The 27406-nt window shown below is 40.4% G+C and overlaps 4 protein-coding genes across 8 annotated transcripts in view; 2 read left to right on the forward strand and 2 right to left on the reverse strand.

Annotated features, from left to right (window-relative positions):
- Window positions 1-2256: 2256 nt before the first annotated feature.
- LOC134183907 (uncharacterized) lies at window positions 2257-5727 on the forward strand. The gene is made up of 10 exons (XM_062651493.1): window positions 2257-2514; window positions 3423-3629; window positions 3751-3800; window positions 3872-3947; window positions 4014-4127; window positions 4192-4251; window positions 4327-4359; window positions 4421-5295; window positions 5357-5461; window positions 5523-5727. Exons 1-10 carry the CDS (start codon window positions 2292-2294, stop codon window positions 5526-5528), a joined length of 1749 nt encoding a protein of 582 aa, XP_062507477.1. The 5' UTR covers window positions 2257-2291; the 3' UTR covers window positions 5529-5727.
- Window positions 5728-5775: 48 nt separating this feature from the next.
- LOC134183906 (klaroid protein-like) lies at window positions 5776-17502 on the reverse strand. 4 transcript variants are annotated; one of them, XM_062651489.1, is made up of 29 exons: window positions 17406-17502; window positions 16360-16494; window positions 16243-16285; window positions 15825-16184; window positions 13383-13620; window positions 13300-13326; window positions 12719-12787; window positions 12550-12664; window positions 12446-12491; window positions 12322-12382; window positions 11782-11876; window positions 11437-11664; window positions 10904-10981; window positions 10807-10845; window positions 10588-10749; window positions 9984-10154; window positions 9855-9911; window positions 9717-9794; window positions 8502-8545; window positions 8343-8445; window positions 8029-8088; window positions 7379-7411; window positions 7243-7320; window positions 6985-7168; window positions 6647-6762; window positions 6525-6587; window positions 6352-6453; window positions 6177-6269; window positions 5776-6095 (listed from the first exon to the last, which is right to left on the reverse strand). In XM_062651489.1, exons 2-29 carry the CDS (start codon window positions 16428-16430, stop codon window positions 5976-5978), a joined length of 2934 nt encoding a protein of 977 aa, XP_062507473.1. In that variant the 5' UTR covers window positions 16431-16494; window positions 17406-17502; the 3' UTR covers window positions 5776-5975. The 4 variants fall into 4 exon arrangements, with proteins under 4 accessions (XP_062507473.1, XP_062507472.1, XP_062507474.1 ...); XM_062651488.1 differs by lacking the exon at window positions 17406-17502 and having other exon boundaries at window positions 16360-16649; XM_062651490.1 differs by lacking the exons at window positions 15825-16184; window positions 17406-17502 and having other exon boundaries at window positions 16360-16638.
- A 447-nt stretch (window positions 17503-17949) lies between these two features.
- LOC134184423 (growth factor receptor-bound protein 2-like) lies at window positions 17950-21108 on the forward strand. Its single transcript, XM_062652110.1, has 5 exons — window positions 17950-18074; window positions 18510-18607; window positions 18684-18784; window positions 19138-19319; window positions 20710-21108. Exons 1-5 carry the CDS (start codon window positions 17997-17999, stop codon window positions 20902-20904), a joined length of 654 nt encoding a protein of 217 aa, XP_062508094.1. The 5' UTR covers window positions 17950-17996; the 3' UTR covers window positions 20905-21108.
- A 600-nt stretch (window positions 21109-21708) lies between these two features.
- Window positions 21709-27406, reverse strand: part of LOC134184886 (transmembrane protein 94-like) — a 13417-nt gene continuing 7719 nt past the window's right edge. For both annotated transcript variants that reach the window (XM_062652650.1, XM_062652651.1), the window contains 12 exons: window positions 27283-27366; window positions 26488-26679; window positions 26169-26268; window positions 26007-26115; window positions 25528-25649; window positions 25356-25465; window positions 22837-23076; window positions 22619-22782; window positions 22350-22447; window positions 22199-22292; window positions 21959-22135; window positions 21709-21899 (listed from right to left, as the gene is read on the reverse strand). In XM_062652650.1, the coding sequence (XP_062508634.1) occupies window positions 21827-21899; window positions 21959-22135; window positions 22199-22292; window positions 22350-22447; window positions 22619-22782; window positions 22837-23076; window positions 25356-25465; window positions 25528-25649; window positions 26007-26115; window positions 26169-26268; window positions 26488-26679; window positions 27283-27366 (1563 nt within the window). In that variant the 3' untranslated portion in view covers window positions 21709-21826. The remainder of the gene's footprint in view (window positions 21900-21958; window positions 22136-22198; window positions 22293-22349; window positions 22448-22618; window positions 22783-22836; window positions 23077-25355; window positions 25466-25527; window positions 25650-26006; window positions 26116-26168; window positions 26269-26487; window positions 26680-27282; window positions 27367-27406) is intronic.

The following is a 27406-nucleotide window of genomic DNA, read 5'->3' on the forward strand; positions in this document are numbered from 1 at the left end:
TTGGCGAACGCGACGTTGGCATCGTTGCTAGAAGTTGGAGGACTTGAGTTGTGTCCATATTTTGGACGACGATTGTACTCAGCATTTGTCTACTGAATTTTGAACTTTTGTACTATTGTGACATGTTTAGTTTTCGTGACCTGCATTATTATCGATACACAAAAGCACTGTTTTGTTGTGTTTGTCTGTTTGTGTAGACCTGCTTTTTGTCTGTCACACAATAATGACTTCTCTAATCTGTAATGTATCTACATCAGTAGTTATAGCCCTCATTAATTAGTGAATATGTACTAGACAAACAAACAGGCAGACGAACATCCAGGCATAGTAGTATGGTTTGCGAGTCTAATTAATAAAAATCAATGTCTGTCTATTTGTCTGTCTATCTGTCTGTCTGTCTGCTTGTTTGTCTGTCTACTCTATGTCTACTGTAGATCTGTCTCTGTCTGTCTGTCTGTTCATCTGGCTGTTTGTCTGCCGATACATATCATTTCAACATTAAAGGCAAGATTTGAAAGGAATGTAAAGCTACCGTACCTCTTCTCAACAACAAAACATTACTGATAAAGAGCAAGATAGATAAATTTAGATAAATAGACACCCCGTGCAGTCTAGTCTAGCAGTGCATGCCATCATGTCCTTTTTAGATTTATACCTTGCCAAGCAGTGCTTCTCCTCGGGTGTGTACTACTGAATGAAATGGTTTATTTGAATAGATTATCTAGAATAGATCATACTACGATACATTTCAACAATTTAAAATACTCTATACTAAGACATAAATACTGCAACCAACAACCGGAAAACAGTCATTCGTTGATTAAATTAAATTTTAACGTGTATCTAGACTACCCGTAAAGCCGACTCTCTGCGCAGACAGAACGAAAGCTACTACTACTACTACTAGTGCTGTCCTTGCCATCCTAGTTCTCAACCTTCACTTTCGTCTTGTGCTACCCTAACAGCTGCACGTGTAGTTTTGATGATTTTACACATTGCATTGACACTAAAAATTTTACAACAGCACTGTTAAATTGTTCTAGTTAATTACGTACTTGTATTCATTAAAATCACTTAACTTATTGTAACTTGATATTACAAAACGTTTGTTTAAACATAATGTATCCGATAATGCACACATTAATTTCACTGACAGGGCTTCAAGATCAACGTACTTTGCACACTACTAGCCCGATCAGCACGCACGCAAGTACTCACACACTTTTTCTACTGTGCATAGCGACAAGTTTACTAAATTTCATTAATGTTTGCCTCCTGCCACAACGAGTAAACTGAACGTGAGCAGCCTAGAGTAGCAACTCAATTTCAAATTTGCAAGTTTTATTTAGTTTTAAAATTTTATAGTCTAGGTACTCATGTTGCATACTGAAGTACTTGCTACAAGTTTCAGCTCTGATCTTCACGTTGTGAATCACGGTGCATGAAATCTCAATTCACTCTGACATACACAAGTATATAAGTAGCCAAATGTCTTGGTCTGTAAAGCTATCATCCCTACCATACTGTCCACCTATTTGATTAATCAATATTACAACAACGTACAAATGATGATACTGTACCACAGTCTTGCCGCGTCTACTACCACAGCGCATGCCCACGATTTCAACAACAAAAATAAGCCATTAGACTATCAGCAGCAGGTGATTAATTAGACATGTTACCAACAATAAACAACATGGATAAGTTTAGTGTTTTGCGTCTTCGTCTTTCCCTGCACTCTACATACTAAACGTGGACTACAATTTGTAGCAATTAGATTACAATTAGGCACTAAACGACGAATCAGGCTTCAAAGTAATTAACATTACATAAAAGTGTAAAACGTAAAACGCCTATAATTACATTACACAAGTATGTCCCTTGAGAAAACCGTCAAGTTCAAATCGGTATAATTCCACGTCATCAAACGAGCGGCGGTATCTAACATCACATGACGTACATGTTAGACATATGGAACAGTTCCTGTTGTTTTAGTTAGCAGAGCTACCACGCCCACGTCTCCATACCCGAACGCCCTGGCGTGAATGCACAAGCAGGACATGTCGGAATGCGTTCGAGTAAAGTAAACGTATCCTCATTTGTCATGTCGCGACGAAAATGAGTCGCTATCGCGCCTCATCGCACTGCAGGCACACTTAAGCTAACCAAATACCACATCCGGGACGGTATGGAAATGAGACCACTGATGATGCAATAGACTCGGCTATAATATGATGCACACGGGGGAAGTCGTGCAGTTATCAAAGGGCAGGCGAGCGTCCGTACGTCAGATGGAGTTGCAGCGAAAGCTCGTCAAAGCTGTTTTGAAGTCATTTCAGAAGCGGATCCAGCCCAAAAAGCATTATGTGTTCGTCATCGAAGTGCACTGGTTTGATAGAAATCCTGTTACGGTGCGGAGGAGCCACGAAGAGTTTTTCATCTTTCAATGCCGCTTGACGGACAAGTTTCCTCTCGATTGCGACCAGATAAACGGACTTATTCCAGCTCTACCCGGTGAGTGCTGCATGCTGGTTTGTGTGTGAGTGTGCTGTGTGTGAGTTGCATGTTGGGTCTCCCCCGCGACAGACGGGAGGCAGTTATGAGAAAGGGGTGTGACAACGCCTTTGCGGCAGCGTTATGTAAACATGGCGCGTGCATGTTATCAACAACCTCTCTGGGAAAAGAGGCTGGCGAACAAGTTTATTTGTTTGTTCGCACCATCGTGTTGGCGTGTACCAGCGTTTTATTTCTGTTCATGGTGTTAACTTCTGTCAACCTTGGAATGTCCTGACTTACAGAAGGAAATTACTTACTGGACACTGGTACCAAACGTTCCGTGTCCAGATCCAGAGACACGGAACTCTAATCTCCAGGCAATGCCGACGTTGTTAGTATTCTGTTGCTCTTGTTACTTGAGCTGATTCGAACGAAAACTTCCGCTAATGAATAGACTCTTACGTGCAAGTCAAATGAAACCCTTCGTCCTGTCGTCTGCTTGGCGTGCAAATCCTCCCACAACGATTTCCTGCTGACTAGCCGAGTTTACCATCGCCTCGCCACGCGACCATGTTTGACGTCGGGCATAGATTAGGTGTTAGGGTGTAATTGCTGATTTTAATGTTTGATCATTGATCGAGCGACATCGATCCTCGGTATTTTGCAAACCTCAAGGAAAACCGAGGTTTTGACTGGCGATACCGAACAAGGTACAACATTCTGGTGTTGTTATTACAAATCAAACGTCAATTGCCCTAACAACGCAACCACGTTGCCAACCAAACGGAGACGGTGTTGTCTTCTTCAACTCTAAAATATTTTAGGCATGCACAAAGCTCTAGCAATACAGTAGTTTCCGTCGCGTTGCGATTTAATTATAGTCTAGATGGGCCATTTCTTATAGTTAGAAGCTTGTTTGTCTGCAGGTCGGAAGTTCTTACGCAGAGCTAACACGAGTGCAGTGGCAAAGAAGCGAGTTCCTCAGCTGCAGACGTACATCGATCAACTTCTCCGCCTGCCTGAATATATATCTCAATGCGATCTGGTGCACAAGTTCTTCACTCCCACTCTTGCTGATTACAAGCTAGCCGACCTGCAGAGCGCTCTCACCGACACGAGTAGCCATTCAAGAGGTGAGCTCGTTTGCATGATGGACGTACAATACCGCTTTCTCTCCTGTAATTGGAGATCCTAGTCGCGATGCGGCTCCGTAACCGACACCGTCGCTGTATTATTGAGTTGAATTTGCTTTAGAGGCTGCCAGAACGATATCTGACGGATCAGATGGTGAAGAGGAGTATGAGGTACGTCATAGACTTGTAGCTTGCACTCGTCCGCACCTTGTTTCTTACTGGACGTCCTATATGTGCTACAGGATTACATAACGGCTGTGATGGGTGTTATTGACTATCTACCAAATCTAGAAGATGAAAACGAATCCATTCGTGATGGTACGTGTGATAACAACTGCAGTGGGGGTTGTGGTTACACGTCTTGTAATTGTGGGTACCTTGCAGAGCTACTCTCATTCTGTGAGGGAGAGACGTTGCTTGTCCTGAGCCTTGATTGTCCTAGTGGTTTCTGGCAGGCCAGAAATGCAGACGGTGATATAGGCTATATTCCCTGCAGATGTAAGTGACAGTTCCATTGTTCATAGTGGCATGATTGTCATTGACTGTAACGTGTCTATTGTAGATGTCACTCTTGATGGTTGTGAAATGAGACCCAGAGCAAATTCTAAACTGGGAAGAAGATGTAAGTACCGGTAGTTTCCAGAAAAATTCTGAACTCTAGTAGGGGGTAACCATTGTATGTCTTCTGTGTGTACAGTAAGTATTAACACAACAAGGCAAAGAAGCAGAGGTAAGGCAGATGTGATGATGCACGTCAAGGGTGTGATTGTGATTGTTCTCTCTACTTTCAGGACTAAAAAGGTCCATCAACAGTACTGACTGCCTATTCACTGGCACCTTTCAAAGTTCTGGTAGATACAGATGTGGCCGCTCATTGTCACCCGAATCTTACAGCTTGTCAACAAATAGTACTGCGACTTTGCTGGCTCAGGATGATACAGAGACAGTGTGTCATGTGAGTTCACCACACTACAGGTCAAGGTCAATGTCTTGCCGGTCTCTCATAGCACCACACGTGACCATCAAAGAACCAAGCAGTAGTCCAGTGTTTCGAGTGCCTGAGGAAGATCGGCTATCATGTGATCAGGAAATAAGTCCTGAGCCACAAGAACAACAAGTAGCCTCAATTGATCAAAGTGGACAACTGCTGCAAGTAACCAAAGATGCTCCTTTGGAAAAGTCAGCATCAGCAGTACTTCGATCAGCAATAATGGATGTCATAACACAGCTGGATGTAGAAGAAACAGGAGGTCAAGACAATATGATATTGTTGCCCTCCAGTAGCCACACTGACTCCAGTCGAGTAAAAGACAATGGACATACAGATTTTTTACTGAGAGATAAACCGGTGTCACCACAAAGAACAGACAGAAGGTCAAGCCGTTCTGATTCCTTTTTTATGGACAGTCAGTCTTTGGACTCTGCATATGCATCAGAAAGTGGACAAGCCAGCGGGCGACTGGATTCTCCAGGAAGGTTTGCAGGCAGTGTCTTAGACATCGATGCACCAGGGAGTTTAGCTCGCAGCACCTTAGACATCAACATACCAGCATTTGAACAAGAGCAAGTGGAAGCTGGTGAAAGTACTACAGTTGTTGAAGGAGAGCCATATCGTGCAACAGAGGCTTACAACCCAAAAGACAACACTTGTTTAATCGTGGAAGAGGTAAGTATTCAGGCCAACAGACAGTCGAAAGGCTGTGGACTCTAGCTTGTTTGATGTGTAGGGAGAGCTGGTTGTAGTCACAGCCAAGCTAGATGACGGATGGTGGTGTGGTCACTCATGCAATTCAGGGAAAGCAGGCTGGTTTCCTGCATGGCTAGTTGAAAAGGTGAAGTGTGCCTTCTTTCTGTAGACACAACATTTCTAACCTCCTTGTGTCTGCATTGCAGGCATAGCAACTACTAGTATTCAAGATGCAAGTTGACTGATAACACACTCCTCCCAGTGCCATGTAACTATTATCATCAATCTAGTTGGACCAGGTGGTCTCAACTCAAAAGACAGATATGTACTGTACAGTAGATTGTTCAGATTGGTTCTACCTAATTAACAGCAATGAGAGAATTACAGAAACATTGACACAGTCCCAATTCATTAGCCTATCCCTGCCCTACTTCCATATTCATTAATTGAAGCTTTCACTCTGAAATGCAAGCCATTCTTTCAATAATGACTGAATGTATATACCCACCCAGGTGCAAAAAACCATTGTTGCTATATGATACAACAACCTACTGTTAAGCAGTAGCTAAAAGATTAGCCTCCCAAAAATTCCATTGGGTCCCATTGCAGGTAGCTGCTAAAATACTAGCAATCAAGCAAATAAAGTTGTTACCAGTTGGTCAATTGCCTTGAACTCTGCCATGAACTCTGAATCGGTAAAGACATGTGTAGTCATCATTGCCATAATTAGTCAGGACGTTTAGAAGAACGTAACGAAATGAGTGAACGACCTCTGCCTCCTGCAGATATGCACAGACAGAAGTGCTTACACAATGACATCAATCTAGCAAACATGTCATCTAGCAAATATGGAAAGTCACCTCGACAGGAAAGTACTGAAGAGAAGAGGCTTCTGTCAGGTACTTGTATGAACTCAAGCGAGTTCCATTCTCGTCCCTTTCATCATCCAAACCCTGAACAAGACCAGTCAACATACATAATAATTATTACATTGGTCACAGAAACACTGGCTGTAGTATGACAGACTAGACTTACATAAACCAAAATGTCTTTAGGAGTACTTGACAGGTCTCCATTCGTTAGGTTTGCCGGAACATGCTCATATGTAAACCCAGTGATTAGAACAGTGTTTGAGAGCTAGAATACAATACAATCAACTCTCAAACAAGCATTAATAATTATTAGGTAGGACAAAACAATTAATTAACCCTGATGACTATGCTGCCATTGTTCCCTGTGAAAGCCCAGCACTGACCGGGAAGCGCACCTGGCTGTCAAACACAAAAGTAAGATAAAAACGAGTTTCATCATTTTGGTGGGATGAATGCACCTGGATTACAGTGCGTGGAGGGTTGACTACTGACCACAGTTGCAGACCATAAACAGTCACGAATGTACTACCACTATTATATGTCGGAGATGTACGAGAATCAATGATACTTCCGCCTATACACATAATACACAAAACAAATGGTAAGCAACATTCACAGTGAAGACATAGACAGGTATACAGTACACACAACAAACAACAGGTCAGTAACGGCTAGAGCAAGCAAATAAATTAATTTCAAAATGCATTTAGAAACATAAACAACAAGACAGACTGACAGACCGACTGGCCAGCTAGTGGACAACAGAACAGCTTGAAAGACCATAAATCTCCCCAACCTCCGGATTCCAATGCAAAATCTGCTTTTCCTGTTTGGTCGGCAGAGTACTTATCCAGTGCAGCTGTCACGTTCTTTTGCACTTCTCTCAAGACAAACTCCTTCACCCAAGCCGAGTCCAATTGGCCATTCTCTCCAGGTGAAAAGTTCTGTGGCATACCATCTACTATATTTCGCATCCTTTCCTACAACCACAACACCTTCACTGCAAACAATACTGATGCCATTTGTGACAAATAGCTAAAACTATGCCACTCACTCTAAATTCTGGTTCATTGATGTATTTGTCGTCCAACCACTTCGTAAAGAATTCATAGTCTTGATGGAGTTCCGTAATCTGAAATAGGCAATTATTCTCTGAGTCTGTTTGATGGCATCACATAAATAAGTGATACATTTACAAGGGCCTTCACAAGATGCTGCAGAACCTGAAACAAGGAAATCAATGAATTATTTAACTGACATTGCCAACATGGTGTAGAGGTGACAATAAGACAAATACCTTCAATGCCATACACTACGTCTAACTACACAAATGTCAAACCATAAAATGTTATTGATTATACTTGTAAGCACACACACGTGTCACGTGCACACACGCATCACGTGCACACACGCACATGCACACACACACACACACACACACACACACACACACACACACACACAACAGTGCATTTGAAACTGATTTGATAATCAGTGAAAAAACAGCAATTGCTTGTTTCATGCTGTGTTTAATTAACTCATTGCCTCAATACAGCTTGACTTCACATTGTGATCTTTAACAGTTTAGTATTGCAGTCACAACAACTACATTGTTAGTATTGTGTTGTTAGTCAGAATACACAGCTAACAGATCTCTTATTTGTAGCTTGATTTAAGTAAGATTTTAAGCTATTAGTGAAACAAATGCACAAGGCAAAGATGCAAGCAGACAAATGCACACAACAGAAAAACAGAAGACAACAAGCAGATACCCAGACATAAATATTTAAACAAAAACTCAACAAATCAATTGACTAAACAACAGATATTCAAAGCTAACCGTTTCATTCAAGGAATTCGCCAAAGCTTGAATATCGTCAACCACAGCCGACAACTCCATCTGTCAAAATAGAAAAAATGTTCACTGATAACTAATGCCACAAGGCTCATCCATGGAGTAAAACGGGTCCCAAAACATGCAGATAGTCTGACCTAACACAAAAACATTAGCAGGGTATTGACTCGGATTACCATAATCTCACAAATAAACTAACACTTCTCTTACTCTATTAACAGGGACAGTTTAAATCAAAACAAGGCTCCTGTAAACCTAGACAGAATAGTGGCATAATGATAGAATGTAACACATCTGACCTCCTTGTTTGTTTGGTTCTTTTCTACAGCAGCAATTCGTTCAGTGAGTTGGCCTTCATCATGACCTAGTCCCGCAACATTTTGCTGCATGTCTTGAATGCCCCTGAAAGCCAATCACTGCAAGTTTTGGGTAACACAATCAAAAGTTGACAATCATACGTTTCCATCGATTCTACTTTCTGAACTGTTGTCGCACTCTTTGACTAAACAGCAAGAAAAAACACTATAAGTGCAGTAGTCTATTACCTATAACCTGTTAATTAAGTGCAGTAGCCCACTAAGTATAACACAAATGACATAATGTAATCTCTTAAAATTAAAACCACACAGATCTGCACTACTTCATCATCACAGTCAGTACAGTATCTGCTGAGTACTTCCTTTCAAATGTTCAATACAAACACAAAGATTAAAAACAATACCCTGAAATGAATATTTTCAGCCATAATGTATAAGAAATAGAACTTGAAGAAATCACGTGACTAAGCTAAGTACTCGAAAGCTGCTGAAGCACTTCTAGTCTGCGTGAATACATGACTATGTTCTGTTACTCAAGAAAGTGCCACACCTTAAGTGCAGTCAAATGGTCCAATCATGAAGAACTATTTGCATTTAGTCATACATAACAACCACAAACACAGACAGCCAATCACAGACCTAAAGTCCACGAGAAAGTTTTTCACCAGAACTGTGTAATTTATGTTTGTAATTACCAAGTCTTGAGGAAAATGAACAACAGAAACAAACTGGCCTGCAACAGTCATTGCGAAAGCAATCATTTTTCTAACTCATTCCAACTACACAGAAGATCAACAGTGGACAACTACTGTATGTCCTGTACACGATAGTGCTAAGTCACACTACTTTGACGATTACAGATATTTTAGTGGTGTTACAAAATTTGAGGTCACATTAAAGAACAGTCGCTTCATACAATGTTAGCGAGATTTTACAATCAGTGTGCTTTGAAGCAAAATGGTGTCTAAATTTGTAATACTTCAGCATGTCATTTGTGTGTTCTTCAGTTCGCTCATAGCTGTGAAAGTGAAAGTGAAGACACAGCTAAGCAATTTACCAACTATCAAACAATTTAGTCCCTTGAGTCTTTAGCCTGAAACAAATATAGAATTTTTGACAAACGTATCTTTTTCAAGCGTTTCAGACACGTTACAAATGTGGTTACACACAGACAATAATCACAACAGAAACACAACAAACAAACATAAAGTAGCCTGTGGATTCAAAACAGGGTTAAAACAACAACACAATTATGGGTCAACCCACTCACTGCACAAAGACTGCCTGCCTGCCTTCACTCTAACAAGCCTTACACCTTGACACTACACTACAGATGGCAGTGCAATAAATCCCTACCTCTAAATCAGTTGTTCTTTTCAACACATCATTCAGACTACTATCAACGTCTGACAGCTTGGTAGTCACTCTTGTCACCTAACACGTAGCCATTATAACACAACATGATCAACAGTAAACGATTTCATACGAACACACCTCATCTCCAATAGAATTTACTTTTGCCCGCACCTCATCTTGTATCTGATCAGCCAACTGACCACAACAAATAGTCGATAATAACTACTAAACTACTAAAATTCAGAAATGCTAATGGAAGCTTCTCACTCGCTCGGCCATTTCGTGTCTGACTTTAGCCACAGCCTCTTCAACAGCCTTCTTTACATCCGCCTGTACTGTGCTAAGAATGTCCTTCATTGCCTCAGTATTTATAGCAGTGTAATTAGCCAGAAATTCCTCTTGAAACTTTGTAGATTTATCTGTCAGAGTTTCTGTAATCTACATATATTAGGTGTCATAAGTTACCTGTTATTAGGCTGTTAACCTCAACATTTGTTACTATGAGCGTGTTCACACACAAAGTCAACTCGGGTTAACTCGAGTTTTAACTTTGGGTTAGACTCCAATTACCCCAGTCGTGTAAGGTAAGTTCAGTAACGTCTGCAAACCCAAGTTAACCCTGTTTAAAGAGGGTTAACGCGGAGTTAAGCGGAAACATGCCCTTAAGATGGTATTACTGCTTTCCTATTGTCTAGCAGAACTTTAAGCAATCGACTTATGCGCTCTAGTAGAGCTTCTGCATGTACTGCAACTAGTAGTACTAGTAGTACACCCACATGTGTGAACACAAGTTGGTTGAAGTAGGGTTATCATAATCCCGTGTGTGAAAGCGCTCAGTATGAGAGAACATCTCTCTACATGACTAACTAACCTCAGTTTCCAGCTCTGTTGATAAGACTTCTCTAAGATCATTTTCCAGTTTCTTCATGACTGACTCAGTGATTTTCTGCAGTAGTACATCATCATCAACTAAAGTCTTGCTCAGCTCCTGTCGCAGTTGACTCTTCAAATCTTCAATGTTAACACCATCAGTCTGTAATACACCACTGATAAATGGCCATATTAGTGAATGCATTCACATGCAACACACAGCTGATGCTGATGAATCTGGTCGATAATCTACAATTTTCTGAAACCAAATCATTATTAAACACTACACAATTCATAGGCATCAGCAATTACTGTACCACTTCATTTTCATCAACCAACTTTCGATCTTTCAATTTGGCAACAATCAACCGTTCAACTTCAGATTCATTTAGTCCCTAACACACAACAACAGCTTCTGTACGTACAGATTCTAAACACTGCCAAGCCAACTAGCAAGCAATAAGACATTGCTAAAGAACTGAGGAAACAACACACAATCATTCGAATATGCCACAAGAACCATGTCTGTACACCAGTGATAAATAAGCACATTCACTAAATATTGTGAGAATGACACTGAAATAAACACTTTTCCACCAACAAACAAATTTAGACTACGTGTAATCAACTAGATTCCAGCCACTAACGATTGATGGCAGTGGTAACACCTACACCTTCCAAACACAACGTCCACTTTCCAGCATCAAAGACTTTCACAGTAATTCAAATAAATATTAAATCAATAATTTTACAAATAGGTGCATATAGTCTCTAGAGCATGCATGCTCGTTGTTGTTTCAACTGTTTACTGAGTTCTACAATGTTACTATTACAACGTGATTTAACAAACCTGAACTGCAGAATCACTCTGTAACTTTTCAAAAACCTTGCTAAGAGTTCTATTCAGTTCTTCTTCATCTTGCTCCTCCTTAGGTTTCCGTAAATGTTCAAGAACATTTTTGGTAACATTTCCAACAACATATTCTTGCTGTGTTTGAGTGACATTGTGCACTTCAGCATGAACCATCGTGTGAAGAATATTTTTCAGGTCCTCCAACACAGCCTCTTTCAAATTGTCCTACAACAACATAACTTCAAAACAAAACAATACAACATCACTACATGTGTGCCTACAACCTAACTACAGATTTTCCTTCCTCGTGTATAGTAAGACAAGACAATCAATTTCACAAACCTGAGAAAGAGAATCTCCTGGTATTAGATCGCCAGCACTCTTGGTCTCTACTTTTGTCTCTACTTTATCTTGTGATACGTATATAGGGCTTAGAACTGACAAAAACAAGACATACAAGACAGTGAGGTGCAGTGATAACAGATAGAATGTAAAAATCAAAGGAGAAACATGAAGACACAAACCACAAAGACAACCCGACCACACACCCACACAAATACACACACACACACCACACACACACACACACACACACACACACACACACACACACACACACACACACGCACGCACGCACGAATGCATACATACATATTAATTCAATAGACTGAGTCACTCATACAACTATCTAAAACAGAGACTTTCAGTCAGTTGTACAAATAGACTACCATCTATGCTGGTCAAACAGTACGACAACAAACCAGTTAGTATTAGCAAACCAGTTAGTATTAGCCGTAACTTACAGCTGCTTATCAGCCAATTGGCCAGTCAATCCAACAACAACAACAACAACAACAGTTACACAGAAATTGATCGACTTACAGAGTGATAAAGAAACTATCAATGAAAGAAGCAAAACTAGCCACACATATGGAAATGTGCCCTGCAAATACAAAACAATTCATTACCACAACAATCACTGTTGTTCCTATCTCACAAGACGCACAGACAGCATTTGACCACGTGACACTTGTGAAAACCCACTTCCCACTCTAAATACAATGAAAAGTAATCACTAAATCATAACATCTAAATACCAACAACACTAACTGAGACAAAACAGCAGTCTCTCCAGTAAAGAAACGTCCTATATACTCAGCTAGTGACATAAACCAAGCAGAAACGACAGCTACAACACCATCGTTTTCATCAAAGCTGCCATCATCTATAACCACAACATTCGTATCATCTTCATAGAAAAGTAATAGGAACTTATTACCCGAGGTTGTGTACATCGTGTGTTGAGGACTGCCTTGTGAGACAGACACCATTGTTGTAGTGTCTATTTCTAATAACAACATATCAGGCATATCACACTCCAACAATTTTGGTTGGTTGAATGCATGATACTAGTCAAGCTGGATCATACCAAATCCATTTAAGTGTGCATGTTATGATGTATGCATACACGTGATATACTGTATTCCTCTTAACATAAATAAGGTCATGAAGTTGATTCTTACACACAGTATGTGTCATTATTGTGAAAGCGATAAAGGAGAAAATGTAATTTTTTGACAAGCCAAACTGTGTCATGCTCTTTACCATTGCAAATACACCAAACTACTCACTAAATAATTATCTATTTGGGCACGTGTTACATAGGAGGCAGAGCAAATCAGTCGTGCGATAGTACATCACGTGACCGGCCTGCATTACTGTACCCTAGAGTTTCCCACCTTGGGTAAAAAGTAAGGTTGTCAACACTGAATTCGATCTTACCACGTGAAAATCACATGCAATCGTATTAAACTTAGGTTTTGCCTTATAAACTAGTGACATAAAGTAATCAACACTTACCTTGATCTTCGTCATCTTCATCCAGTCCTACCATACAACAGAAAGTCAACAAGACAACATCAATATTACATTGGAAAGCCTACCATATAAAGGCTCAGGTGTTGATTTTCCTCGTCCGTCCAACACTCGCACAGTTGTCTCTTGATGCATTTTCATCTCGGTCTGAACACCCGGTGCCTTCACTCCCGGCAGTGCATCTCTTGGAGTTGCAGCATATCCGTATGCACCTCCTCTGGTTGTTACAGTCTTTCTCCTAACACTAGATGGAGTTCTTCCAGTTTCACTAGGCTCATCTTCAACATCACTGTAGTCCAGTGACCGCTACACATCAGTGTCTCAATGTCAACAGGCCTTACGAGACTCAACCCATCAACAAAATCAAAGATGGGTCAACTTTGTATAGACATAAAGTCTGTGATATTCAAGATATCTTATGAGCAACAACACTGTAAAAACCCTAGCCCTTCTGTTTAAATTTACGCTCTTCTTTTCAAACAACATATCATAATAATCAATGCAATCATTTCTTCTAAGAGCAGTAGTCTGCACTCGAATGGTGACCGTGTTAGCCAACAACTAAGGGCACATCGATTTGCAATTTCGGCAGTTTGAGGAAACTGCTGGAACTTGCGTTCAATTCAGTTCTGAAACTGTTCAAACTGATTTGACAGTTCTGTCCAAGAAGCTGAAACTGCTAGAACTGATGGAGCTGACACACCTCTTTTCTGCAAAAGTCCAGGATGTATGATGGCACACTATTTTGCAGACAGCAATATATACTGATAGTTTCATGTGCTCTATCACTCCGTTACAATAGAAATTGGCATTGCTTCAGCTTCTCCTGAATCCAAAACAGCATACAAGCATCATCCATTGAAATCTCAATGCGCACGCCTTAGGAGTTCCAGTTCACAAAGCAGATTTTTCGTTCGATTCAGTTCTGGTTCTGCCAGTTCCAACAGTTGCAGCACACCTTCAGTTTCAGTTCTGAACTGCAATCAAATGCACCCTTAAGGGTATTGGCCCGTATTGAAATAAACAATAACTCAAGAGTTACTTCCTGTTAGCGAAAACAAGGTATGCCATTAAACCTGGCAGTCCAAACATTCATCTTCAGAATAGTCAATTGATGTTCATTACTGAAACAAACTATGATAACCAAAACGTTATGATGAGCTGAGTCTGCCTATCTTATTGCTGAGAAATTTTAATTAAAATAAGCAGCTAACTCAATCACAAGTAAAATCACAACCATCATCATGGCCCTCTGAATTATAACTGGACTGTAATAGGTGTGAGAGATACAAGAGAAATGATAAAAATTAGGATTCAAGATGTCACTTGTCTTGCTTCTCATATGACAATCAGCTGAATAAGAAGGAACACATCCAATTCTGGCCTGACCACAAGGCAGACCATCATACATCTCTAACTGCCACAACATTATAATTGCTGTCATAAGTTGAGAACAGAATATAGATATAAAACTCTTATTATTGTCTGTACACCCGTGTTCATTCATCAAGCACATAACAACTAATAAAACGATAATCACAGAAGGACTAAACCTCAGACCATAAATGAGATGACTACTTATCTGAACCTATTTCCTACACCCAGATTGCAACTATCCCATTATAGAACAAACTTCTACATCACCAACACTTTCTCTCTTACACCCATGCCATCCACAAAGTACCAACAGACAGGTAAATGAGCAACGCACAATATCTCCTGTCGTACGTATTCACTCAAATTCAAAACAACTCACATCAAGTTGTCTTCTACCAATTTGAGCAAAGCTCAACACAAAAAGGCAATATCAGTAATATTATTGTCAACTACATCTCAAATTATCGAATTTAAGAACCTTCCACAGGCCAACATCAGATCTCTGTCACATGAAGATCACACATTACACTACAGTACTCACTATAAACTAGAGACTCCATCGTTAAGAGACCTCACAGTTAACCCAGTCTTTTTGATCAAGTTAAGTGTTAACGAAAATTTCAAGTACCACACTGCACAGTACTTCAAGTACTAGCATACTACACAATACTTCACATTCAACTGTGAGATGATATAATACTCAGCAAGTTTCAATATAATGCACTGTAATAACATAACATAAACAAGATATTGCAATCAATATCTTGACTTGCTGCATTTTCGTAAACACTTTTGCACAACAATTGCTTTTAGCAACCTTTCATCTCTGCATATGCCTCTCAAACTACCAAATTGCTGACACCAATTCCAATGGGATGATTTTGCACTCTGGGCTGTAGATTTGTCTACAAACTATGAATGCAAAATCATGAGTTCCAGAAGAGGCCATGGTATTGAAGTAAGAGAATACTCATAACTTAAGAGGTGAATGTTGATGTCTACAATTGTTACAGTGCAGCCAGATCTCACAAACGTTACAAAGGAATTCTCCTTTCATACGGAGTGCAGACGTTACATGATCCACAACACAATAAGTCTGTTGCTCCCTATTCGGTTTCAATATTGCTTCTAACCTGAAAGGTCGCGTCTGCTGTCCTCGGACGTGTCGTCGACAACAAAACGGCATCACTTTCACTCACTTCGCTTTCATCACTGCCAACAAACTCAGTCGCGGCTCTGAAGAGATTGCGTGCGCTAACTAGCATGCTATTGGCAATTGCAGGGAGTCCATGACTTTCTTCCTCCACCAAACTCTCAACTGTCTGTTCACCCCGTCCAGCTACTGTACGCCTAACAATCTTCGTTAACGTTTCTGGCGTTCCACTATTGCTAGTTGACAAGCGGCTTCTCTGTGTGTTTGAAGCATCTCTAGTCACCTCCTCCCCACGATCCACTTCCTGTTCGCCACGGCCGCCAAACGCACCCCTGGTAATCTTTACCCTCGTGTCAGACTATCTAATGTACTACTAACAAATAATGGCTTCTTCTTACCGGCGTATCTTTCCTTCTCGTCGAGCTTCGCGTCGTCGGAGCTCTGACACGTGAGAAGAAATGTACAACTACATTCCGTGCCAAATTCCGAGCAGTTGTGACGCGTCTGTAACTTACCGTCTCTGTGGTGTAACATAACGGTCTTGCACGGGCGTTACTATCCGTCCAGACCGCGTTTTCGTCGCCATTTTTGGACAACTCGTGTACAACAAAGTCAGTATCTTTCCTCACACCGTTTCGAAACTGCTGGTCCTGGTCAAACAAATGGTGTTGAAAGCGGCTGTCGAGGAAAGAACAGCGTCACGCCGCCGGTTATATAACAGAGACTATTCAAAGTAGCGCGCTGCCACGGTAGTGGACGCATGCGTAATCACAGTGTTCATTGTTAGTTATTAGATGTAATAATTAGCAAGACTCAAGACACCAGAACGCGACAATAACAAAGAGTAGTACGTTGTCAAATTCCAAAAGCAGAGGGTGCATTGATAAATTCCAAAAACAGAGAGCCATGCTCACGGAGGGTAATCCGGGGTAATTCCGTACGCGCGGTAACCAAGCTCTACTCTAGTAAGTAAACACTCGTTGAATAGCTGATTGTCTAGTGCTCCAAAAAGTACAAAAGAAACGGCCATTGCTATCGTTTGTAGAATCTAGACAGCGATTTCTGAGCGAAGGTACTGTCTACCACATCTGCTGACTTGTCTGGTTTCTAACTTTCAAGAACAAAGCTCGTTTTGCAAATCTGTTTGTAGCCGTAGTATTTGGCCTTCGGTGCTACGATCTGTCAGCGGCAAACTCGCTTGGGAGATCAGAGTTGCTAGTAAACGAGCCATCCATGCAATTTTGCGGGGGCGTATCCCTACCTGCTTCACTGACGCTCCGCTCAATCACGACAATGTTGTAAGTTCCAGCTCTGACAACTGTAAAATAGGTGACAATAGAGTAGGTTTAGCTTGCAGGTCGTACATCTCAGTGACCATGTATATTCCTACGCTGTACATACGCATGTGTTGACTAAACGCTAATTGTACATCTCAGAAAGATATACAGACTCGATTTTGTAAGTGTTAGTGCGCGTTGAACGGTGTTAGAAACCCCAAGCCTTTCAGAAAAGCGAATATTGGTAAGTGTACGGAATTGCCCCACCCACCAATCTGACTGACCTTCTCACATTACATCCTGTTTCTAGTCGAGGTGAGCAAGGACATGACCACGAAATTTCCTGTATGTAGTGCAGTGACCAATGCCAACGGCAGATACAACGAGAAGTTACAATGACGCATTGTCTACACGATACGGGTCACCGAAGGCAAATGTACGGAATTACCCCGGATTACCGTATCTAGTAGGATACGGAAGGAGCCACTAGGTTCGAGAGACAATACTGCCAAGCTTAGAAATTGCTTAGCGTAAGGATAGTGTAAAGAATTACCTAAACATATAAATAAGCTTTAATTAATAATTAAAATATCTACATTTACCAAGTGATTAGGCATCACGTGACAACCAAACTCTTGGTTGTCTACACTTGATAGAAAGCTTTCATCCTGTTTCTATCGTACACACTCCGACAACTGACTAGTGGCTCGGACGCCAAAGAAATCTAGAGGCGGTAGTGTAAAAATAAAAATTCTGAGAAATTTACATCTGACGAAATATCCTGGCTATCAGTGTTCATCTCTTTCCATCACAAGGCGTGTCCCGGAAGTCAACTGTGCGACTGTGCAACGCCTGACTGTATCTGTGGAGCCCGCATGGAGGCCGAAGCTCTTTACACATTCGAAACAAAGCAGCCGGACGAGCTGCCATTCAGGACGGGCATGACCATCAAGGTGAGCGAGCGCTTCGACTAGGAGGCAACTGACCTATTCGTGGAATAGCATCGGTGCCGATACTGTATGGGGCTGATGTTGGTACTTTGAGATTTAGATGATTGCCGAGAGGGTGACAGACGAGCGTTAGGCAACGATTCCAGATCCACGCATAGGTTTTAGTACGCAATAAGTACACGGAAATGACTCAGTTTGCGACGTCTTCAGATTTCCACTCCTCTACTAACTTGAGTAACTAGCTATCATGCAGCTATAAGTGATAAAGTGTTGCGTAGGATGGATTCGACCTGAAGTCATTCTGGCGTGCGCTTTGTTCGTGTACTTGCAGGTGCATGTACTGTACAGCTCTAGTATGGACTTGCTGTCCTGCGCACGGGCTAGGCAGGATGGCATGTAAGAGTGAGGAATTAATTAGACAGTGGACTCGTTGCGTAGGTTCTCAATATGGATGAAGACAAAAACTGGTACAAGGCAGAAATGAATGGCAGAGAAGGGTTCGTGCCTGCAACGTACATTCGACTCAAACCCCACTGGTAAGTACAAACAAGATATTGCTCTGATGGCATGCATGTTGTGTGTGCATGTATATCGTTTCAAATGTTTTAACAGTTGGTCCAAAGGGAAAATAACACGATCTCAGGCAGAAGACATTCTTCGAAGGCAGACAGCTGATGGCTCTTTTCTTGTTAGAGACAGTGAAAGTTCTCCTGGTAAATGAGGAGTTAAAGTTATGATAATGGATTCGACTCTATTTAATTAAAAACTCGGGTGTTCAACTGGAAATGTCTTGGCATTAGAATTGTGAGCTAGGTATTCATGACAGGATGTCAACACTGCCAGCTACTGTTTGCCAACTGTCCATAGTAATCAAGAAATACGGGCAACTGTAGTGCTGATGACAAATGTTGCATTATATTGCTAGATTTTGAGTGCTTATTACCAACCAGGTGATTGTTTCCATTGAGTAAAAACTGATGACAGTTGGACACCCTTGGAACTGACACTTATTGTTAGAAATTGTAGATGTATTTGCATCATCTAAGGCTCTGCTGTCTTGTTGCAGGAGACTTTTCGCTGTCTGTTTTGTATAGAGGTCAAATACAACATTTCAAGGTGTTGAGAGACTACAAGGGGAGGTATTTCCTATGGGAAAAGATGTTTGACTCTCTAAACCAGCTTATCAATCATCATCAGTCTGTATCTGTCAGCAAAACTGAGACAATATTTCTAAGAGAGATGGAAGAGGTAGAAAACCCCCAAACATTTTATGTTTAGTAATGTTAAATACCAGTAATTGAGTTTGTCAGTTTAGCTTCTTGATCGCCAAACTAGAGTTTCGATCATAAGTAGATGACGTATTATGGCACTCGCTTCTGTCAGGCAAAACTTTATTGACAAATTAATATATCTTTTTAATTTTGCTCAGTCCAAACTAGCAATAGAATACAGAATATTTCCTTTCTATAGAGAATGAAATGGTTGCCCAATCGTCTGATCAAATTGACTACTTTCTAACAGACTATATTGGGCCAGATTGTGCAAAGATTGCATGGTTATGTAAAGGAAATATTGTGGATTCAATTGGTAGTTGATGGACAGCTGAAAGGATAGTCCAGAAGAAAGATTTGATATACTTTATTCCATTGCCGATGTCCTAGGAAAGGAAACACCATGCCACCACACTGGTCTGCAAATTGGGTGCCACGCCTGCGATGGTTGCTCAAATGGTACATTCTAACAGGTCCTCAGCTTATTCCATATTCTGCTAATAAGTTTAAAAGCAGCCAAATTTTATAGTTCGGTCAAGTTTCCAGGAATCCTCCGACTATAAAAGTGGAATGACCCACTCATCGCCATCATCTACTTAGCAGCAAACACCATTGTTTTCCTTTTGATTCGGAATTGTCACGATGCATTGAGAGATGTCAAAGTTGAATATTGCTATTTGTACTTTCTCGTTGAATAGGTGAAAATGACTGGCTGATTCCTAGAATTAAGATAAGGCAAATGTGTATTCTACCAATACGTAATTATCAGCCAGTCATAGGGCCAAACAGGTGTTAGTGTACATCTGCAAGTGTCCTAGTTTGCATATCAATAAGACTATTGTGGTTGATGTGTTGAAAGTGTAAATACAGTTTCTTACTTCAAATGGTACTGAAGTACTTGTTTAATGTGCTCTCAACGAATGATCTCAATACATGGTAGGATGTGAGTAACCAATACAACTCAACTATAAAACAGGCCAAAGAATAGTTGGAAGTCTGCAGACAACAGCCACAGCTTAGGTGCTGCTGCAGTCAATAAAGCTAGATCTAAACGTCTAGTTGTCAAGATCACCCAATGCTTGCTGCATTTGGTCTTGATGCAGCTATACCAGCACAGAAAATTATCTGCATCTCCAATCATTTACAAACTAGTAATTGAAACTGTGTTTTCACCCTTGCTTCTATAGCTACAAGCCCTGAAGAAACGACCAATCTGTTGAAAAGTATTACAAACTTTAGATGCTGTTGTAATTCTAACGAACCCTAAAATTAAAGCGTATTTAATATGTATACATTATGCATGCTGTTGGCAATGTTGTGATAAAACAGATGGTACAGTTTTGTGTTCTCAGCCCATTTGTGTTTAGCAAAAGAAAGTACAAATGATGGCACGAGCTCTCTACGACTTCAATCCTGAAGAAGAGGGTGAGCTACCCCTGATGCGAGGTGATTTGATTGCTGTAACTGATTCAAGTGATAACAACTGGTGGAGAGGACACTGCCGAGGTGCACAGGGCATGTTTCCAAAGGCTTATGTTACTGAAGAAACTCGCACACAATAGTGAATGGAATGGCTAGAAGCTTGGAGTAGTAGAAGCGAGACAGACTGGTTATATTCAACAAACTTATAAATATCTGTCTGTTAGATCTACTGTAGTGTGTTATCACTCCCTGTACAATGTGCTTAGTGAGAAGAGCAGATGACTTATTAAGTGGCTTTTAGTCAGATTCATCGTACACAATGAAACTAACCAAGCTACTGTTCTAGAGTCTAATCGAAGCTTCAAACGTTGAGCTTATATCTTACCCATAGTGTAACATAAAGAGAGGTATAGAGTGGGCCTTGATCATAGGGATTGTTGTTCATAGAGGAATGAATGACTTATGCCAAAACGTAAAAGGTAATGTGCTTCTAAAGGTTGTTTGTTATCAGTCATGGCAGGCAAGTCTTACATTTTGCAATTGTCTACAATATCAAAAGACAAATTCTAAAACTAGCAAGAGGTAGTGAATCGAATCAAGGCTAGATAGATCGGACGAGTCTGTCTGAATGAGATTGCACTGTCGGGCTAGTTTAGGTACATACCAATGAGCAGTACATGTTGATGCATGGCAGCAGTGAATTTACAGATATGCACAGAAATCAAGATTTATGTCCCTAATGGTGCCCTTTCCTGATCTGATCAACAGCTGACTGTCTAAGTATCCAAGTATGGGATGTATGTATCTAAGTAGTACATCCTCAGTATTGATCAAGAAGTCCCTAAAAAGGCTTAGCTTGATCAGAAGAAGTCTATTAGTTACAAGGACACAGACAAGACAGACGAAGCAGATAGACACTGTTACCTTATGTTACCAACACAACAATTGCCTTTCCAGTACAAAATGTATATTAATCTAGATTATCACACATTACATGGCAACATGGCTTAATTAATCGCATGCTTCCATAACATAGCATGCACTTCATAACATCACCAACTATCAAACCGGAGAGTTCATACCAAGTTTTGTCTGAAATTCCAGTTTCCGGCGTTTCTGATACCGAATATAATGTCTAAACACAGACAAGCACTCACAACACAGTTGACCTGACGGTTATGTATTCTGATGAACTTTCGATCATGATGTTTGGTCAGCTCGTGAACAGCAAGAGACGGCAGAGGACACAAGAGACCAATGACATACACAGCTATTGGTACATCAGAGAGCTTTGCAGTAAACATGTCTGTGAGACCTGCATCTGACCATGCCCAAGATGAAACCGAGAAGTACAGAATTTGTAGAAGCAAGCTGTACCGTAAAAAGATGTATCACACTTGTATCTAATTTGCAAGTTTGTTTATTTTATATTACCTAATTGCAGCACAAATTACCCAGTACTTGTAATCAACAGGTTTCATTTTCCACAACGGTTGATTTCTTTCCATAAACGTGAGGGAAGCAAAAGCTGCTCAGAAAAACGTCAGTGAAAGTTGAGAATGACTGTCACTGATGATTGACTTACCAAATTGAAAAGCAAAAAAGAACGATATTACATCCTGCCCCAGAGCTAAGCTCTGTACAAATTTCAACCCCCAACCATTCCAGCTGCTTGTAAAATGCCTGTAAGTTTACCAGGGTTTAACACTGACAGCACTGAAGTTGGACCACACATACGACAAACACAGCCGTGTAGACAACCGAATGTCCAGAAAGGCAAGCAAAGAACAACACAACAGACCAACAGAGGGACAAAGAAACAGCAATACAAGTGAATCATTGTTATATAATCACCTCATTCCTAGCAGAGAATGGCAACTATAATTGCTGACGTTCATGAATGCATTCTTTCTGATATGATCACAAAATTGAGCCAATGTGAGACCAAAACAGAGTACAGCTATGACAGCCAGTGGCACAAAGCGTATCATATAGTACGTAGCAAACCGTCGTAAATCCTACAAAACTTCATAACAAATTTGAACAAACCTTACAAGATCACAAAGGCACACCTTGATATGCTCTTTATTCTTCGCTGTTAGGCTAACCATGAGTTTCTTGTCAGGAGATTTGGCCAAAATAGGAACCGTGAGGAATGGTGCAATAACTAAGCTTAGCCAAATAATGTGGATGCCTGAGAGAGGAGGAGGCAGGAAGAACAAGGAGCTCAATATCATTACAATTGAAAGAGTAAGAAGACATGACAAAAGAAAAAGAAAGCAGAGACGCAGTGACAAAGTGATGTGACGAGCCTGCACATAAAAGAACAAACTGAGTTTTCCAGTCCATAAATTATGAAACAGAATAGTTGAGTGGCATTGCATTACCCTACACTTGCATACTGATTATTAGCTAGTTTCCACAAACAATAAAAGTTGTGATCCAGGATACGCGATGTTAGTTTATTTAATTAATAGATTGTGCTGTGTGAGTGTGTGTGCATACAAAATGCAGGCCTGTTTGATAAAAAGACTAGTAACTTGGTAGAAAACGTAAATAAACAATAAAGCATGCGCCTGCAAACCAATAACTGCACCATGAGAAAGTAATGTAGTACAAATTTCAGTGTGCTGTTATAGATCAACTTAAGCATGCTCAGCACTTACTGAATCTACAAAAGGTGACCATCCGTAGAATTACATGCAAATGTTAATTAATACAATCAGAAGCCTGATTTCCTGTTATAATTAATACTTGCAAAGGGGCCCTTCTCCCACATTAAACTTACAATATTAAAGTGCAAGATACAGTACAATCGACTGTAACAATTTCTGTACAAAACTTAGGTACTGTAGATACCTCACAGACTCCACCTAAACTACAAAAATCGAATCACTACACACACACACACACACACACACACACACACACACACACACACACACACACACACACACACACAAGCCATGTAGCCCGTTCTTTGCCTGGCCAATTAATTAAGCCAATTAACACAATTCCAGCGTGTACACTCTTGGAGCATAATAAAATTTGGTTATCTGAGCGGAGACACCCATGGACAACGATAAAGTGGATATCCGTCATTGGAGCATTGAGTTTCACGGCAGAAATTCTTTGGAAAATGCTTCGAGCAGTAATTGTCAACCATTCAAGGCGAATTTTGTTGAGGGTTCCGCATGGTCCGTGGATCACGTTGGCCATGACATCACTGACAAAGTAAATTTAAGCAAATTTAGCAGTAGAATTTTCTGGAAGAGCAAGACTTCCGATAGAATGATAGATTTGTCCCTGAACTTTGAAACAGAGATTCCAACCAGTAAGAGCTTTAATTTCATCGCATCCAAAGAACGTCATCCGAAAAGCCGAGTTATACGCTCGAGTGTTTGAGAGGAAACGCTGCGCCTCAACCGATTGTTCCAAAAGGAGATCGACCAATGGGGTAGGTGGTTTGGGTATGGTGGGCAACAAAACTTTCCGCCACTGCAGCAGATGCCTGGCGGTTCCTTCTTCCATGTCAGTGCTTCGCAATGTTTGCACTTGATGTTAATTTGCCAATGTTGTTAGGAGTAGGCTTCAGTGTAAGATATCTAATAGAAACGTTTAGCAAATGACGGCGACATGCAAAATAGAGAAGAACCTGTACGCCAAAGGACCATTTATGGTATTGCTACAACTATGATTTTCCATAAGCATTGATGACGGTACGCATTGCCTACATAGACACAGTTCCAAAAAGGAGACAACTTGGTTAGAAAGTATAAGAATATTTTAGAAGTACGTGATTATTGATGCAGGTGCTAAACGCGTGTTGAGAAAGACAGCGGTGCTCATCGTTAACTCTTTCATTGACTGCAGAAGAAGTTTTTGTAGTAGCTTTCGCGATCCGTCGACAGGCACTGCGTTGGCGCTGTGAGTCAAGCCAGCGAGTAGCTTCGTTATGTTTTTCCTTTCGCAGTGATAACTTTCGTCGCTTTGCCTTTGACAAAATAGCAGACAGAGAGCGCTTTTTGGGAGGCATTTTGACAGTGTACAGGCGGGTTTGCTGTAATGACAACTTTTTACGCTTTAGCCAAACAGCAAAGCGTTTGTGACGTCACAATAGGTGACGCAACAATGAGTAGGCATAGGATGACATCAAAAAGTACAGATGAACGCCAGCAATGCCTAGGTATAGGACACAGATTACCGAAAACGTCGCCAGTTGCTATTCCAAACTGAGAGAAGGCCGCATGCTAAAAGAAAAGCGAGGAAGTGCAGCGGTTTGCAAGCGCATAGGGAACAAACTTTTTGTGACATCACGATATATAAAAAACACCAACACAAAGCAAAGTACAGGGTACTGGCCACCGCGAAGAGCACCAGTTGCTTTACGAAGTAGAGAAGGTTATGTACTAAAGGAGGAGCGGAAAGGAATAGCAGTTTGCGAGCAATTACAAAACAAAAATTCAAAATGGCTGTGCCCATGGGCCTAGTTTCCTTTATATATATATATATATATATATATATATATATATATATATATACCAAAAACATTCTTTAACTGTAGTAACACTTTCCACAACAATCACTTTACTTCATGAACAAGACTTGTGAGTCTGATATTATCCTCACGATGAAAGACCAGAGAACAAGGTAAACTGTTAAGATCACAAGCAAGCCATACAGGGAGATGGCGAAACATACCTAATTATTCCAAAAATACTGCAATTATACAAACCTAAAATGTCATGCAGACTCAGACATACCTCTACAGTCATTCCCTTGTCTTAAAGATGCATATGCATTATTCAAGACATCATTGTCATCACCATCCAGACAAGAGCCAGATTTGGAGTATTGAAGTGGATATACTGGCTCTAAGCCAAAACTGCATCACAAAAAACTACGTCACGCAAAATTCTATGTACAAATTGTAAGTGTTGGTCAGATATATTTCTCAGATCTATATACCAGTTTGTTTATTGTCTGAAATACATCTACTAGCACTGCCAAACAGGAGATACAACTATCTACTAAACACACACGATGACCACCAACATTGCCTGATTAAGTAATGTACATGTACATGTATGTTGTCATAAAAATTGTAAGGACTAGCAGTGACTTCCCTTTCGGTAAAAGTAAAGACATATGTATAAACTTTATAGAAGTAGAACTCCTTGCTAGTATAAATGATGTATGATATTAGAAACACAATTATCCCACACAATTTCACCAACACTACCTGACATTAGCTTGAGCAAAAATTGGCACGTTTTCCACATTTAGTGCAGATCCAATGCAACAGACAACCTCTCCATTTTCTTGCAAAATCTCAATCATCTCTCTTGTAGCTAATAAATAAATTAGTTGTACAACAATAAATAAATAAACATGTCAATAATACCATGTGGTTTGCAGTCGGTAAACAACGAAACTTGCAACGGCACATTGTCTACGTTTTCTAAGTGAGGCCTTATTTGCTTTATTCCTCGTGGCAGCCTTGCCTGTCAATCATTCCAAATGCAACAATTAGTAAACAAATGTAACATGTTGGCACCTGGTAGCAAGATGGCCTTTACACATGTACACACACACACACACACACACACACACACACACACACACACACACACACACACATGCACACACGCACGCACACATACACACACACACACACACACACACACAACAGATATATTTACAACATAGTTCTGCATACAAACCTTGTAGTTCATAAATACTGTGTCGAAGTCAGTATCTTCAGACAATTCTTCCATTTCATCTACTCTGCTGCTTGTAGAACCACTACTGCACTCGTCACCATCACTGTCAGGCTCTTGCTTTTGATCACGATCTTCAGCAAGTGAAATATGACAATTCCAGCCTGTCTCCAGACCCATCTTAGCTGCAAAGACCTTCCAAAAAAAGAACATGTACGACTGTGCTAGTTGTTCAAGATTTACCTATGAGTAAAATAAGTGCTCTTGTGTTTTAAAGATGACTGAAAAATTAGCTTAAGTTTGTATAGAGATATTCCATTAATTGCATTAGTTTTTTACAACAGACTTTTCTTCTCATTTCGTTTTCAATACCTATCCATACTTATTACTATTATATAAAGTTAATTAATTAACAAAAATTACAAACACCAAACTCTAGAAATGTCATCCATGTGACATACCACACTCTCTCCTTTAGTTGACCCTCAGACTAACAACAAAGTTCGAAGCTGTCAAAGTCACTGTCAAAATCCTCAAACAAAATGCCATGAGTTCATACTTTGCAGCCACACAGGCAAAAGTTTTAGGAAAAAGCATTAATTACTAAGCAACAACACTTTCTTGTGCCCGTTTCGCCACCTAGGGATGCTTGTTCTACATAGTTATTTGCAGTACAGTATCACTTGACACTGTTAAAACAGATACAGAAGACACAGACAAAGCCAAATCCATAGAGAGAGAAAGAAAGAACGGTCACTGAGTTAAACAGCAAAATTAGTCAGAAGTAAATAGTATTACTTTGCTGGTTAGTTCACTGTCAGAAGAAAAGTGAACAAATCGAATTCCAGCTCCATCCAAATCTTCAACCAATCGCACAATATCCTTTACAACACAACAAATATATACCATCAAATGAAACACA

Source organism: Corticium candelabrum, chromosome 9 (assembly GCF_963422355.1).
Source record: "Corticium candelabrum chromosome 9, ooCorCand1.1, whole genome shotgun sequence".
NCBI lineage: Eukaryota > Metazoa > Porifera > Homoscleromorpha > Homosclerophorida > Plakinidae > Corticium > Corticium candelabrum.

Coding starts and splice junctions, on each gene's coding strand:
- LOC134183907 (XM_062651493.1), top strand. CDS start 2,292: ATGGAGTTGCAGCGAAAGCTCGTCAAAGCTGTTTTGAAGTCATTTCAG. Junction 3,801..3,871: donor ATGGTGAAGAGGAGTATGAG/GTACGTCATAGA, acceptor TATGTGCTACAG/GATTACATAACGGCTGTGAT. Junction 3,948..4,013: donor AAACGAATCCATTCGTGATG/GTACGTGTGATA, acceptor GGTACCTTGCAG/AGCTACTCTCATTCTGTGAG.
- LOC134183906 (XM_062651489.1), bottom strand. CDS start 16,430: ATGGCGACGAAAACGCGGTCTGGACGGATAGTAACGCCCGTGCAAGAC. Junction 12,383..12,445: donor CACGTGGTCAAATGCTGTCT/GTGCGTCTTGTG, acceptor TTGTATTTGCAG/GGCACATTTCCATATGTGTG. Junction 10,846..10,903: donor TGGTTGATGAAAATGAAGTG/GTACAGTAATTG, acceptor ATTTGGTTTCAG/AAAATTGTAGATTATCGACC.
- LOC134184423 (XM_062652110.1), top strand. CDS start 17,997: ATGGAGGCCGAAGCTCTTTACACATTCGAAACAAAGCAGCCGGACGAG. Junction 18,075..18,509: donor GGACGGGCATGACCATCAAG/GTGAGCGAGCGC, acceptor CTCGTTGCGTAG/GTTCTCAATATGGATGAAGA. Junction 18,608..18,683: donor ATTCGACTCAAACCCCACTG/GTAAGTACAAAC, acceptor ATGTTTTAACAG/TTGGTCCAAAGGGAAAATAA.